Consider the following 16,765-nt stretch of genomic DNA (forward strand, 5'->3'; position numbering starts at 1 on the left):
ATGGAGGAAGAAAGCTTTTAATTTCATTGCAAGGTTGTGGCCAGGAAAATTCTCTGCCAAAGGCATATCACGAGACACTTGTTAAGGACTGCCAGGGCAACCGAAATATATTTTTACTGGGAGCTGATTCTACTATATGATAGAATAGGGATCCCCCCCCATTTGTATTATTTCCACCCCTTCCCAAATAATTTACTCATTGCACACTTAAGTAGTGAAAAGATACAAAGAGTACACGTTCATTTTAGATAATGAAGGGAGGGGTTCTTTTTCAGATAAAACAGAGCCAATTTAATAGATATAATTCACAGAAGTGGAATATGGAATTAACAATGTCCTTCTGCTTATTGTTCCAAGAGCTGCTGTGAAATTCTTATAATGGCAAATAGTTGGGATTTTAGCTGTCTCTTTCAGAGGCATCTTTTACATACCCAGGAGGCTTGATCTCCATACTCTGAGGGTACTTTAGGTATAATCCAGTCATTCTAAACGGTGGTGTAATCCATAGAATATAGTGCTTGACTTGGTCATGGGAGATCTGTGTTCATACTCTGGCTTGTAAAATTGATTTATTGAATGGCATAAGGCAAACCATTCTGCCTGAGGTAATCTTTCCTCTGCTTGCATTTTGAAACGGTCATAGGAAATCAGCCAATATTTTTCACTTTATTTATTTCAAAACATACATCCTCTTTTTCGAGTATTTCAATTATTAAGGCAAGCGATAGAAAAATAATTAAACAAGTCAGTTCATTAAATTGCAATGATAAAACATGGTAAAGCTGTACTGGTGTGCTTGGGCCCCTCTTGCTCATTCCATCCAGAGTCCTGTTTTGATGGCACCACGTCTTATGGGAGCATCTGACCATAGCAGCTACTCCCTAGTCACCAGAATACTGATTTAGATTTGAAGTCCTTTTACTTCAGCCTTGAAATATTAAGTTTTTCAAGGGAACACTCATATAGGGGGTTAGAGGAAAGGGGGGAGCCTTAGCTTCTGTCTCTTATAGCTCTGCCCAAATGAGCAGTGTTTATGAAACCCCTACATATAAAAAATGCCAACTAAAGTTAATTATTTTTTAGCTGGGATGCAGTCATGCTGCAAAGCAAAGTCCTATCCTCCAGCAGTATCTTTATTGGGATTCAAAAGAGTGGTTTTGTGTTTTGGAGCTCATCTCTGCCTTGTATTTATGTTCTTATTTATTTGTTTATTTATTACATTTCTATACCACCCAATAACCTCTGGAAGGGTCACAACAATTCAGCAAGTTGGTTGAGCAAGTTACTTTCTTTTAGACTCACTATTTGCCTTCCATGAAGTGAGTGTTTTTATGATAAGCCCTGAAGCCATTTTATGACTGGGCAAGTCCCACCCCTCATGACTGCCATTTTGTGAAAGCAACCACAACACTCTCAAAATTCCAAATGTGTCCACTGACCCAAAAAGGTTGAGGTTATTGCTCTATTTGAAGGACTGTAAAGTCCAGGCCTGGGGTATTATTATGTTGATTGTGTGAAAACTACACATATCATGAAGAGTTTGCAAAAGGTACCAAAAAGTTGGAGCTCTGAAGGATGGTTGCGGAAGAAATAGATGTTGAGGAGAAAGCTGTACCAAGCACAGGTAGCAGTCTCGACAAATCCTTAAGAACATTAGTGAAGGAAGGAAAATGTTGTGGCTTATACATTGACTATAACATTATATCATTAATACACAAGCACACATAAACACATACATACACCCCCCATGGGTATAGCCAGATGTTCTTGCAGGGCACTTTCCAGCCAGGAAATTGTATCACACACATAAAATAATATGACAGCAGGTGGTTTTACCAGTCAGTCTCTGCTAAACTCACCAACACAGTGAAACACAAACTCTCTTCCATATTTTAAACTAGGAAATATTTATTAAGATAAACACACAAACAGAAGCATTGTATAAAGTAATGCATACATAGTCCTGGCAATAGCCCTTTCCAGGCATTCAACATCCATATATACTTAAGTTATGTTTTGTGGGAACTGGAGGCAATTCTGTTCCCTGACTGACATTATATTCATTTGTACCTCTGCAGATACTGACTGCCTGAAAAGGCCTGCTGTCTATGTTATATAGTCACAGCTGGAATAAGAAAACCGGAGTAAAAAAATCTTAAATATAACATTATTTTAGGTGTACCAGACATTTTGCTTGTTCATATGTACAGCCATTTTCAAGGGTCTAACATGACAACAATTCTATGATCACTGTGGTCCGACTCTAGCCACAATAACCACCAAGTTATGTTTTGATGTCAATATGATGATGCCTAGAAGTAAATTGATTACATGTCTACCTCTCGAGATTGAACCTCATAATTTCAGCGCAGTTTTGAATTTGGTGAGTTGGGGTTTAGAAGTCAATAGAACCAAACGCACAATGGACCAACACAAATATTCAGTGCAAACTGCTTTGCTCCATTGAGGCTTGAGGCTTGCAGGAGAAGTGGGGCTGTTCAGGCTGTTCAGGGCAAGTCAGCCCAAGTCAAGCAGAGTGCGGCAAAGTCAAGTCAGATTGTCTCTTAAGCAAAAAGTCAGAACAATGGACAGCTCTCAGTAATTACTCCTGGCTAGTGCTCTCCCTCATAATTGCACCTATAGAGGGATGTTGTTTAAGGAGAGAGCTGAAATCCAGTGCCTTTTGTATGTTGAGAAGCTCTGTACTATAGCTGCTGTGTTTTTACAAGGGCCCTTGTAGGACTTTGTATCTTTTGGATCCAGCAAGACGGAAGGTGAAAATGCTATTGGGGACTTATCTTCTGAGCCAAAGGGTGATCGTAGAATCATGTTTTCCAGCCAGGTGTGTGTGAGAATTCTCCCCTGGATTGAATGGACTGTACCTTGTCCTCTTCTATCTCTTTGTTGGAGGTATTGTAGTTACTGGAGATGAAGGCCATGCCAGAATCAGTTCTTTTATCAGAACACTCTCAGTATAGGAATCCATTTATCCAGAAATGAAGGGAAGAAAGGATTCAAACAGATTCAAAATGAAATTATCTTAATTTATAGGGAATCTGGTAATCCTGTCCCAGAGAGAGGTCACTGACACATTGAAGAGCTGCTGCTAGCAATAGTAGACCCTACTAGGGAAGTTGGACTGTTTTACCTATTGGGCATGCTGGTTAGGGATGATGGGACTTGTAGTCCAATACTTCTGAAGGGCACTGGGTTGGGGAAGGTTGGACTAAGTATATGGCATCATCCTTTGTGCATAAGATTAGAAATCTGGCAGTTGTGCCTAAGCTAGGGAACATCAGTAGTTTTCTGCCTTTCTGAATGAATGCTTCCTCCCCTGTTAGTCAGGTTGGGAAAGTACTGGGGATATTTGCTTGCTTTCATCTAGTACCATTGCTGGGGAATCACAGTATTCTGTCTTGGCTATCTCTAGTATTGTCAGTTATAATTTTTCATGTTCTCTTGTATTTAGAAAAAACATGTCTCTCGAAGAGGAATGTTTTTTTTACAACATAGTCTGTTCTGCTTTTATGAACAGCATGTGCTTGTAAATATAAATATTTAGAGGACAGCTTATTCAAAGACATGAAGATCAGACGTTTCCCTGTTCCTCCTCCACTCCCAGTGGTTTCCTTGATGAATGTTAGCACAGAAAACAATTCACCTCTGTTCCACTTCATTAAAATTACTCCATTAAACTAAGCAATTTGAAATCGGCCATCATTTTACAATTCATTGAAACTACTGTGTGAAATGCTTGGGGTTACCATGTGTTTCTCTGGTTCACAAATTAATATTCAGCTTTTTTTTAAAGCTATTTTCAAGAATTACCTTAAAATATGTTATAAGAACCTTAGTCAATTGTCTTCTGTGATCCTATTTATTCCTGAGTCAAATAAAAATTGTTACTTGGCTTGGGGCTCGTCAAGATGGCCTTCTCCCATTGCGGTTAGTACAGGGCTAATGTAATCGTAGCAAGAACCCTTGTAGAAAACCAATGTGATCAAGAGCTCCCAGGGGTTCCACAGGCACTCAGAGTCCTATGCATGTCAGGGCTCTTTATTTATTTATTTTAGGGATTTACACCTCATCTTTCAACAAGTTCCCAGCACAGCTTACAAATTCCAGAGCTCCCACATTCTGTTCTATAAACTGGAAAGCGCCAAGTCCTATAGATTCCCCAACAGAGCCACTGGCAGAATTTGTGGGAGGAAAAGCAAAGCAGCAGAAGCCAGGACACTATAGCACCACAAATCTAGTCCTGGAAATCAGGTGACCCTAGAAAGCTGGTGTCATGCTATTTAGCTCCAGAGATATCACATTCCCTCAGTCTTGACAAATTGTTGCTGCCAGAGACCACTAGCCTATTCCTCTTTGTTACAGCCTGCTGCATTTCTCTCTCCCTCCCCCCACTCTGTGTGTGTGTGTGTGTGTGTGTGTGTGTGTGTGTGTGTTCATGTTCCATTATTTGGCATCACTTCAACTGCTGTGGGCTGAGTCTTGCCAGTCTCTGATAAGCAGGTCCTCTTCATGCACATTGAGATAATAAATATGTCAGGAATGCTAAAAATTTTGAGAGTAAGTGGGGAGATTCAGCCTCATCTAGAACACCTTGGGTAGTCACTTCATCATTGACAACCTTGATGGAGATTTGGGGGATGTTTGTGGATAAGGGGGAGAGAGACACCCTTATCTTGTAATTACCTCAGATCTAGCGGGTTGGTACCAAACTGGCCATCCCTACTTTCCCCTCAGAGGCAAGCTCCTCTCACAGGCCATTTGTAATCCTCCAAGCCTTAGCCTCTTGCACCCATGCTGCCCATAGTATTAGCCTGAGAAGGTTCCTCTTCTTTCTGGGTAGAGTTCCTAGCCAACTGGAAAATCAGCAAGTAATTTTCTCCCCTCCCCCATGATGCTCCCTTTTCTTTGATATATTAATTTAAAACATTTCTGTGCTGCTTTTCGGAATGATAGAACTCCGAGGGCAGTTCACAATAAATATAAATGCACTACAGTAAAAACCTGTCCAGAGTGGGGGGGAAATAGCAGGAGTCAATACATATAATCAGATTAAAACCAGCAGAGATGCTGGAAATACTGGATAAATAAAAAGGTCTTCCCCTGGAAAGATATCCGGTTTGGTGGTTTCTGTCCACCACTGGACTGGTTTCTGTCCACCAGTCTGTCGCTAAGATCATCTTCCTGGCTCGCCGCTCTGACCATGTTACTCCACTTCTGAAATCTCTTCATTGGCTTCCAATTCACTTCAGAATCCAATATAAACTTCTCCTGTCGACCTTCAAAGCTTTTCACGGTCTAGCTCCTTCCTATCTCTCCTCTCATCTCACACTATTGCCTCGCTCGTCCTCTTCGCTCCTCTGATGCCATGTTTCTCGCCTGCCCAAGGGTCTCTACTTCCCTTGCTCAGTTTCGTCCATTTTCCTCTGCTGCCCCTTATGCCTGGAACGCTCTTCCAGAACATCTGAGATCCACAAGTTCAATCGCAGCTTTTAAAGCTCAGCTAAAAACTTTTCTTTTTCCTAAAGCTTTTAAAACTTGATGTTGTTTGGACTTTACACTGTTAGTTTTACCCTACCCTGTGCCTGTTTACCCTACCCAGTGCCTGTTTACATTCTCTTCCCCTCCTTATTGCTTTACTATGATTTTATTAGATAGTAAGCCTATGCGGCAGGGTCTTGCGATTTACTGTTTTACTCTGTACAGCACCATGTACATTGATGGTGCTATATAAATAAATAAATAAATAATAATAATAATAATAATGGTGCCAGGTAGGCCTCCATTCCATCCATGGGGCACCATAAGGGAAAAGCCCCTCCCTCTGTTCATGACCCACCTAACTTTGGAAGGTGGGGTGGGGGACTCTGAGAAGAGCCTTTGGTTATAACTTTTGCTATGAGGCAGGTTCATGCCCAGGGAGGCCATTCTTCATTCCTCTGTACATCACATCCATGAGTGCCATAAAAGGTACATTTGTAAACCAATCACCCCAGCCAGTCTCTCACACTTTCTTATTCTTCTTTTTCAGATCCTGCTATTGTGAATGGAGTGTATTGGTCTGAATCATTAAACAAAGTGTTTGTTGACAACTTTGATCATGACTCTTCCCTTATATGGCAATATTTTGGAAGTGCAAAGGGCTTTTTTAGGCAATACCCAGGTAAGGACAAATTTGTTATTGTTGCTGTTGTTTGTTGCTAGGCTTGATTCTCCCCGCCCCTGGAACCTGTCCTTCATTTGCTGTCTTTAATGGAGGGCATCTACTTCTAAAGTGGCTGAGTGGACAGTAGAGAAGTGAAATACTTTACTGTTGGGATAAATTACTGTTGATTGAAAAGGGACAGGCAAATTCAGCCTCATTAAGTCAAAGAGTTCTGACTTTAGTATTTCATTGAAATGCCCCCTCTCTTTTTTTTGCTTTCTTACCCCACTTGCCCTCAATCCCCTACTTATATTGAGAAGCAGAAGCACATACATCATCAAACAACCTTTTCCAGCAACTGGACACATTGGAATTTCGAAAGGGAGTTTTGGGCACTTTCACAAAGTGGCTGCCAGGTGTTTTTTTTTGGGGGGGGATGTGTGACACACACACCCATTTTACAGAAAGTAAACTGTTAAGGTTAAAAGAAAAATAACTTGTCCAAGACCCTAAGGACAAGGCAAAGGTGAGGATTGAGTCCCAAACAGAAAACCACTCTTTTGAAACAACATTTTGTAGAAGACAAACTGATGAGACTCAGAGATCAGTAACTTGGCTGAGTACAAAGCAAGTTTTTTTTAATATGTAAAACAAAATTTATATATCAGGAAGGGGGCACCGAAAGAGGTGTCTGTGGGCACATTGGAGTCCTGTACTTACTCTGTGTCAGAGAAATTCATTCCAAGTTGTATTTCTGTGCTGAGACGCCACAGACTCCTGCATATACTCCAAGACAGTCCAAGGCAGTAAACTCTCTCATTTTTCTTGGTGGAAACAGCTGGAACCCATAGGACACCTCTCCTGCTGCAGCAGTATTTGAATCTTTCATAGAAAGGAAGTTTTATTTTTGCTTGGGAATTTAGAAAACATGACTTATGGCTGCTGACTCTGCAGCTGTGGCAATAAAGGCACATAACCAAAAATAAAAAATGTTAAAACAGATAATTTTAGCGTACTTTAACTATTTCTGTATTTTCTTACATAAAGTCCGTATTAGCGCACCATTTCTTTTCTGCTGTCAAATATTCATTTGGCTGGCTCTTTTTTGATTGCTGTTTACTGCAAAATCTTACGATTATGCATTAGAAATGTGTTTTATACTGCAGCCATTTCAGTGATAATAGGAATGGCGGGACTGCAAAACTGTGGGTTGGATCCAGACTTGCCCATCTATGAAGAGAAGGGATGGAAGTCCAACAGGGACTCCTGCTTGAGGAAAGGGGAGGGAGGCAATTTTCACCAACTGCCCAGTGGCCCCTGTGCCACCTCCCCTCGCCCCAGTTTCCCCCAGGTCTTCCAAAGCAACTTTTCAGTGGGCACACAGGGTCAGAAGAAACGGGAAATGGAGGAAATGGACTTTTCCCTTCTGCCAGCAGGAGAGTACTATTATTGGAATTATGCCCATGGATAATCTGGATCCAACCCTCTGTCTCCTTCCCTTTCCAGTAATTTGGAAAGAGTAAATTGCCAGATTTTCAGGATTATATTACTGTAAGATCTGCTGTTCAAGGGTTTTATGTGCTATAAACACTTGGGTTTCCATATTTTGGCTTGGAAATGTGCAGATGAGACACAGATTCAAGTATCACTTCAGTTTTGAGTTCCCTTGGCAATCATGGGCAACCTCAATTGATATTAGTAAAATGAAATTACTAGTGATTTATGCATGAGATTCTTGTGATAATAAATGAGCTAAATATTTAGAACACTTTACATGCTAAAATGCGACATAAATCATAGCAGTAATAACAGACATGATCCAGTCAAATTTAAGCACTTTTAAATGTGATTAACTTCAGTAGCAGAGTTAAATATTTACTTAAATTATTGGGGTTTAAAATATTTATTTATTTATTTTTGTATTTCTGTATCACCTTTATGACGCCAAGCAAGGCAATTTTGAGGCCAGCAAAGGTGGTTTAATTATGGTTATTTTATTTTATTTTGTCTGGATCATACCTCAGCTTGCTTTTTCATAATGCTATTTTTCATGGTAGCTGAAATGACAAACAAATCTCAGAAGCTATGTTGGTGGTAACTATGGTTTGGTATATCTCAATTGGAAAACCAGAATAATGGCTGTTGCTCAGCCTGCGGAGGCTATCGCACCTAGAGTGCTGAGCAGATGGAAAATGAAACCAGACAAGCAGCTCTAAACCATGGCTTTGTGTACATTTGAAAACATGGGTTAGGTTCTAAGCTATGATTTGCCATGACAATCTGAATTGAGCCTCCATCTTTAAAAGAGCAATCTTATGGCCCCTGAGGGGCCATAGGATACTTTGGATTCCTAGGCCATAGCTAGATGGGGCTATGACACACAGGGGATCCTGGTAGCAGGCATGGTCTCTGGATGATCCTGAGACTGTGGAATGTGTGTGCAGGCATCACAGTTCCTCGTGGTTCCTGTTGAGGAGCCAGGACCCGCGCACGGGGTGCAGAGCTCCTCAGGGGGTGGGGAGTGGGAAAAATGTTTTAAAATTAAAAAAAAAACCATCCCTTTTGTGCACGACTGTTTGTGCGCTCTGCTCCTTTAACAACAACAAAAAAAAATGGCGGCCACGACCTCCTCTCCCTCCAAGGTTGTCACCTGCTGCATGTGAACAGAGGGGGAGATCTTCACCCCTCCGTCGGGCTAGACCCAGTAGGTTTAGCTGTGGCCCTAGTTCCGAGGTCGGAAATAGCACAGACAGAGGAGGCTGAGCTCCCCACTTCCTCCTCCCTGTAGCCAGCATGGATAGAACCCCGCCAGCTGCCTTTTTGAAGTTGCAAAGGTGATCTTGGTGATAGAAAGGGGACATTCCCATGGGCAGGGAAGGGGGAAGACTGGGGAAGCAGGGATACAAGCTACCCCAGCCTTCCCCAGCCTCCTTCCCTACCCCACCTCAGCTAGATGGCCGAAAATGCCCCTTTAGCTGAAATGCAGAGTGGGGGGAGGCGGAGGTGAAGATCACCTCCCTCCACTGCTCCCCTCGCCCTGCACTGGATGGCCGTAAGCCCCCAAACTGAGATGCATACAAATCTACATGCAATTTACCATAATATCAAGGATTTTAACACATCACTCTAAAACTAGCCAGCAGAGCTGGTCAAAAGTAACTAATTAGTACTTCCATTTTATAGATGAAGAACTCTGGGGCTGAGAGGTAAAGCAGTTAGCACGAAGCAAACCACAGCAAAGGTGTTGTTGTTGCTGCTCCTTGGCCATCTACTGTAAAGCACAGAGAGATGTACATTTTGCCCGCCCTTGCCTTAACTAGGCAATTGTCACCTCCCTGCACTTTCCCCCACTTCAATTAAATTTGTAATGCTGGAAAGCACCACAGTTCTGTCATGTTTGAAAGGTGGTTGATATGGATCTCCTGGTGAGATCCACAGGAAACTGGGAAGGATCCAGCAGGGTTCAAATTACTTTGTGGTCAAGTGAAGAAATGATTGTGCAGTTAAAGCTTAACAATAGTGAAGATGGGTTTTTGGTTGTTTTTCTTCTTCTTCTTCTTCTTCTTCTTCTGATGATGATGATGATGATGATGATGATGATAATGTAAAACAAAACAAAACTTTAACATATTTCCCATGATCCAGAAATTAGAAACATTACATTATGATCAAGTGGCCTATAGCAAAATGTCTGGACACCCAGCCTGTGAGTAATACCATTAAGCATGAAGTTAATTGCTGGCAAGTTAGTTTGGAAGAGTAAGAGCATCACCAAAATGGACTTGGCTAGGCCCGTCAAGAATTGTTGCCAGTTCTTCTGTTCTAACATACTGAGTATCTTAATCACCACATTCTCAGTTGTCTTCGTTCTAAAGTCAGCTGAGAGGGATTCCACAGCATGGCTATTGCAATTAGCATCTTTTTCAAGAAAAATAATTAAAGCTGTAATCCTCTGCCCATTTATCTGGGAGAAAGCCCTGTTGAACTCAGTGGAGCTTACTTTTAAGTAAACATGCATAGGATTGTGCTGCACAGCAGTCTGATCAACAAATTAAAATTTCAGACTTCTCTTTCAATCATCAAAACTTACATTTAGATTTGTTATAATGTAATATTTTCACTCTCTCCAGGAATTAAATGGGAGCCTGATGAAAATGGAGTCATTGCATTTGACTGCAGAAATCGAAAATGGTAGGTCATGGTCACCCACTAAGACTTTCAAGGGAAGCAAACAGCTAAAATCTTATATGCTCAATTTACATTCCCCCTGTTGATCCAGGTACATTCAGGCAGCCACTTCACCTAAGGATGTCGTAATTTTAGTTGATGTCAGTGGCAGTATGAAAGGTCTCCGACTGACAATTGCAAAGCAGACTGTGTCATCCATCTTGGACACCCTTGGAGATGATGATTTTTTTAACATAATTGCTGTGAGTATTTCTAACTTTCTGTTCTTTTTATTTGATGTCCTCCCTGCCTCACTCCTGATATGGAAACCAGCCAGGAATTTTGAGAACAGGGCTTGAAGATGGTGTATAATAGGGCTGTGTGCACAACCCCCAATTTGCTTCAGAGGCCAATTTGGAGATTCCAAATTGGCCCCAATCTGACTCAGGACACTTCGGGCATGGGCTGGCCCGCTTGGGATCTGGGTCCGATGCAATATCTGGACACCTGAAGTGGGGTAGCTGTGGTGGGTTCCCAGGCACCCATAGTTTGCAACTGCAGTAGTTTATAACCACCATCATTTGTGACTTTAGACCTTAGGTTTGAGAGCTTAGATCTTAGATCATTTAAAATGATCGAGGATGAGCAGCTGCTGAACAGGCCAGGGTAATCACATGGGCAGGTGGGGACAGTGGCCCACCATCACCCTGGATCGGCCCGATGCAGCCTGAAGTGCTTCAGACCCAATCCACTCTGCTCCAGACGGCCTCATCCAATTCAGTCCATTCCAGTTTCAGACTAAAGCAGGCAAAATTGGCCCACTTTGGTTTGGATTTGGGGTTCTGGCCCGAAGTGGTGCACAACCCTAGAGTGTAAGGTCATGAATAATAATTAATCTCCAAAAATGAATGGTACCCTATCTGAAGCCAGACTGAAAACCATCCTGAAAAACCTAGTCATCATATATTTTAGGACTCCATTCAGGTACTAAATAGATTCTGGAGTGGATCCTAGTGAACTTCATTTATTATTTGCATGCTTGTTTTGTAGGTAACTTTGTAAATAATGTTTCAGATTCATAGGTCCATTGCCAAACTCCTTCCTGTGCTGGATTTCTAATTGAGTTCAGGGATGTGTGTAATGAGCTGCGCCCTCCGTTGAACTGAATGTGCAAAACATTGCACACATGTGAGCATTGGGCCTCTAAACTAGATAGATATATATATAATAAGCAAATATATAAGTAAGTCAGTAAATAAATAAATATGTGTAATGAAGCTGGGTTTGTGTCAGCCTTGGAATTGTAAACATGTTCTTTACAAAGTAGAGATTTGTTAGGGACGCAGTTGTGTGTGCTTCAGATACTGAAAACCTATGTTCACTCATACACATTATGACTAAATGGTGTATCTTGGCCCCCAGAATTCAAACATTTATTGTATATTTAAGAGATAACAGGCAGTAAGCTAAGAATATCTTTCATATTAATCTGTCATTACTCACTACATTATTGTTACCAGAAACCTACATAATAGGAAAGCATAATTACTTTCTCCACCAGGAAAGCTTTATTATTATTAATCTTATTCATCTCTATTATTATTTGTTATCTTGACTATTGCTTATTAATAAGTAATTACTCCCCCTGTAGCCCCCTGCACAAACCCCAGATCTCCAGAGAGTTGTGGAGGCTCATTGGAACAGAGAGGCAGGCAGCCTAAGGGTGGGGGGAGGAGTAAAAAGTCTGAGTTAATTTGTAAAAATTATCCATCCCCCATGTCTGCTCTACTAGATTAAAGAGCCTTATTATTAAAGATATAACTCACAATGCTTAAATAGGTGCATTTACTGGTCAATCATAATGCTTATCAGTGGCGGTACTGTGCATTTTCCAAAAAAGACAAATTTAAGAAAATAATGTCCGTATATGGGGACCCCCCCCCTCTATTTTCCATTTGTGTTTAAGGAGAATTTGTATAAAAGGCACGGTTTCTACCCTACTCTGAGACCCTACTCTGATCCACGTGTCACTATTCTCAAGTAGTGCTGCACTAGAAGCTTTCTGTCTTTCCCTCACTTCTTGTGCTCTTTGTGTTGATGTGCTCTGTGTCAGTGGTATGTGGAGCCCCAGTTCATAGTTTTGTAAACCGCCCAGAGAGCTTCAACTATGGGGCGGTATATAAATATAATTAATAAATAAATAGTTCAGCACAGGATATGTTGGTCTTCTTCACATGAACAAAATAAGGCATGCTCATGGCTGACCACTCATAGATGCTCGCGGGTCCTTTTGACCATGTCGGCAACATCCTGCACATCTCCTGCACCCCGGTAATTCTGTTAAAAAAATTAAAAAATGTTATCCCGATTGTCGTGTTTCTCAAAACCTCTTGCCTTCTTGGGAGACAATAATAAGGCCTCCAAAGCTTTATTCAAGCAATAAACATCTCTTCCCACCTGAAGAGTCTAATCTCTAGGAACTTTCCCCTAAGCAAAACTATGTAAACTAAGCAAGACAATTGTCCATTCAAGAAGAATGGAAAGCCTTTTTCAAGACACATTAACATCAGAGAGACTAGTTCTGAGGCAGCTTCTGACGAGATGCGAGCCAGACTGACTTCCTCTCACCTTCCTTTCGCTCTGCCTGTTTTAGTCGGCGGTGTACCCTAGGATTAGCTAATCTGTCCGAGCTCTCTCCTTTGGAAGAATGTTGGCTTCTCACTGACTGTATATTATTTGCCCTTGATGAGATAAGCTCTGGAGAGAGTTCACTCCCAGCTTGTGAAGAGACCATGAGACTGATTCTGCTGAAATATCTTAGGATTTCCTGTGTACAGGGGAAGTTGGGCTACAATGCACCCACTAGAGGGCACTGTCCCATTCAATTACTCTGAGAATGGAGAGGAGGGAAAGTTTTCAATGACAGACCATGTGGTCGCCCCTCTCTGCCTGTGTAATGCAGCTCCTTTACTATGACACAATTTCCCCTTAGTGTAAAGAAGCCCATTGTCATAAGGAAGCTGCCTTTTACTGAATTAGGCCATCATCTGTTCTGCCTTCATTGACCGACAGCAGCTCTTCACAGCAACAGATAAGGGTTTTCCCCAGCCCTCCATGGAGATGCCAAGGACTCAACTTGGCCCTTCTGCATGCAAAGTTCTACCACTGAGCTGCAAAGCTTCCCTGAAGGCTCATTTAATAAAACTGTGCTGTCACTTGAGTTCCCCCTTGGCAATGTACCCCCCATGCAGAGATTGATATTATGCCTTCCAAGGTGAGATTTTTTTCCAGAAGCTCTCACCCTGCCTTCTTTTTTTGAAATCCCTTCTCTCTTCTAATGCATTATAAAATAAACTTAGGAAACTTTTTACAAATCTTTCCGTGTTACATTGCATTTCTTTAGGTTATATTTTTGCTAACCCATGCAGAGAATTATGTCTATAATTCTCATTAACAATAATGGGAGTTATGGTCAATACACATGATCATAATGACAAATTCAATTAACTCTTAAAGCATGTACTGGGTAGTGAAACATATTTCAATGATACAGTTAAGATGGGGTTTTTGCCTGCTATGTACTGGGTTCATTTCATCCTCCAATAATTCCTTTGCTAAATATATCCATGAATAAACGGCACACAAAAGTCTAGTGCAGACCTTTCCGGAGAATAAACGTAAAAAAGATAATGCAGCAAAAAATTATTGTGGCTTTCTTGGGTAACTCATTGCAAAATCTATCTAAAATTGATGGACTAGATGATTGAATTACAAAAGGAACTGTTAAACAATGCACTTGATTTTGTGTAGTCTGTGTAAAAATATAAGGTCGGATCATCAGTGCATGAACAGAGAGATGTCTGAAGGAACGAGGGGGGGAACACACACTTTTTTTCACTTTGCTTTGAAGTAAAATTCTAAGTGAAGCGTTAAATTAACAATATTATCATAAAAAGAGGGTGCTAATTCTGTCCAAGGCTGAAACCTGGGGAAAATGCTTTTACAGAAATATAAGCTGTGCATTAAATTAACAATACACTAGCAGGCATAAAATATCTTGATTCAATTTAAGTGTTTTCACCATATCATAGCAAGGTTGATTGCAGGGTGGTTTATTTATTTATTGCAAAAATAGTATTACTGTTTCATCATTTAGACGGGAGGGGCAATAAGGAACAACCCTAGAGAGCCACTTGCTTCACTCATTTTAAAATCGGTGTAGGACAGTCCTATAATAACTAAGAAGTCTATATGGAAGTTACCCAAGTAATGTTACCTATATGGAAGTTACCCAGGGAGGTGATTAGAAATTGCTTTCCTTTTTCATGGTAGAAGCATATGAATAGGGACTGAATCACTGGAGAAGGTCTGTAGCATTGGAAGAGCACATGCTTTGCATGCAGAAAGTCCCAGGTCCAGTCTTAGCATCTCAAATTGCTGAATTGCTCCCATGGCCCCAAAAGATTTCTTACCCTTGGTATAGACAATACTGATTGACCAGTGGATTGATGTGGTACAAGGCAGCTTCCCATGTAACTCTGGAAACAGAGTGTTGAATCCTGACTTCGCCAAGACCCATTGAAACCAATGAAGCCAAGACCCATTGAAACCAATGAAACTTAACTTAGTCATGACAAACTAAAATCCCATTAGTTCCAATGGGTGTGCTCAAGGTATGACTATTTTATTTATTAAATTTATATACCGCTCCATAGCCAAAGCTCTCTGGGCTGTTTACAAAAGTTAAAACAGTGAACATTAAAAAGTATACAAATTTAAAACCATCAAAAATATAAAAACAGTGTAAAACGGTATCCATTTTAAACATTAAAAACATTTTTTAAAAAAACAAATAAACTTAGCTTAGGTTGTTAAATGCTGTTAAATGCCTGGGAGAAGATAAAGGTCTTGACCTGGCGCCAAAAAGATAACACTGTTGGTGCCAGCGAGCCTCATCAGAGAGATCATTCCATAATTGGGGGGCCACCACTGAAAAGGTCCTCTCCCTTGTTGCCATCCTTTGTGTTTCCCTCAGAGTAGGCACTTGGAGGAGGATCTTAGATGTTGAGCGCAGTGTATGGGTAGGTTCATGTCGGGAGCAGCGTTGCTTCAGGTATTGTGGTCCCTAGCCGTGTAAGGCTTTATAGGTTAAAATCAGCACCTTGAATTGGGCTCAGGAATGTATAGGCAGCCAATGTAAGCGGGCCAGAATCAGTGTTATATGTTCGAACCTTCTGGTTCCAGTTATCAATCTGGCCGCTGCATTTTGCACAAGCTGCAGCTTCTGAACCATCTTCAAAGGCTGCCCCACGTAGAGCACATTGCAGTAATCTAATTTGGAGGTTACCAGAGCATGGACAACTGAAGCTAGGTTATCCCTGTCCAGATAGGGGCGTAGCTGGGCCACCAAACAGAGTTGGTAGAAGGCACTCCATGCCACCTGAGTCTCAAGTGACAGAGAAGGTTCTAGGAGAACCCCCAAGCTACGGTCCTGCTCCTTCAGGGGGAGTGCAACCCCATCCAGAACAGGTTGAACACCTACCAACTCGCCAGAACACCCACCATCAAATTTCTGGATCTGATATAGAGAACATATAAATGTGCCATAAACTGAGTCAGGCTGTAGTCCTATATTGATTCCTTTTGTTGTCTACTTACATTGGTAGAGATGTGGGCAGAGATCTCTCCCCCCACCCCCACTCTGCACCATGAGATCCTTTAAACTAGAGGTGCTATGTGGCCAGTTACTCCACAACCCTATTTACTTAACTCTACCACATGCTAATTTATTTTGAAAACATCCATGGTTGGATCCATTTATAATACCAACAAGACAAGAATTAAGGAAAATGGTTGTATTTACAAAATACTATCACCAATGCTTGATGGTTGTAATGAACATTGATACACATTGAAAGTGTAGAAATAGCACATAAAAACTAATAAGAGCTGTATAGTATACAAGTGTGCACAAAATAGTTTAAAACAAAATAGTTAAAAACAGGTCAAACGTGTTTCAACAGAGGTGTCTTCTTCAGTGACCCCTGAAAAAATTAAAACAAGGAGAAACAAATTAGGAGTACTATATTAAGGGTGATGAGAATCACAGAGATATATCAAGCCCAAATTTTAGCCCAATACATACATATATTATACTATATATGTATATACTATACATATATAGTATAGTCTTGTAACTTACCTAGGTAAGCAGACCTCCTGTGTATGTATAAAAAAGGGCTGACGCCAATTATAAGGCCCAGGGTTAAATAGCCAGTGTCACTCCCATAAAATTAATTACACTGGGCTCCTGTGAATAACAAGAAGAGTTTTGTATATTTGTAAACTCTTATCTAGGATGTTGTAACTAGAATATATATATATATATATATATATATATATATATATATATGTATGTATATGTATATACATATATAT

General features: G+C 40.9%; 1 protein-coding gene across 1 annotated transcript in view; it reads left to right on the forward strand.

The window, feature by feature from the left end:
- The window catches only part of CACNA2D3 (calcium voltage-gated channel auxiliary subunit alpha2delta 3), a 650,216-nt gene that overhangs the window by 307,129 nt on the left and 326,322 nt on the right, over positions 1-16,765 (forward strand). Inside the window, exons 6-8 of the mRNA XM_063121610.1 lie at positions 6,047-6,178; positions 10,291-10,351; positions 10,440-10,590. Of these exons, the coding sequence (XP_062977680.1) occupies positions 6,047-6,178; positions 10,291-10,351; positions 10,440-10,590 (344 nt within the window). The remainder of the gene's footprint in view (positions 1-6,046; positions 6,179-10,290; positions 10,352-10,439; positions 10,591-16,765) is intronic.

This window comes from Elgaria multicarinata, chromosome 3 (assembly GCF_023053635.1).
Source record: "Elgaria multicarinata webbii isolate HBS135686 ecotype San Diego chromosome 3, rElgMul1.1.pri, whole genome shotgun sequence".
Lineage (NCBI taxonomy): Eukaryota > Metazoa > Chordata > Lepidosauria > Squamata > Anguidae > Elgaria > Elgaria multicarinata.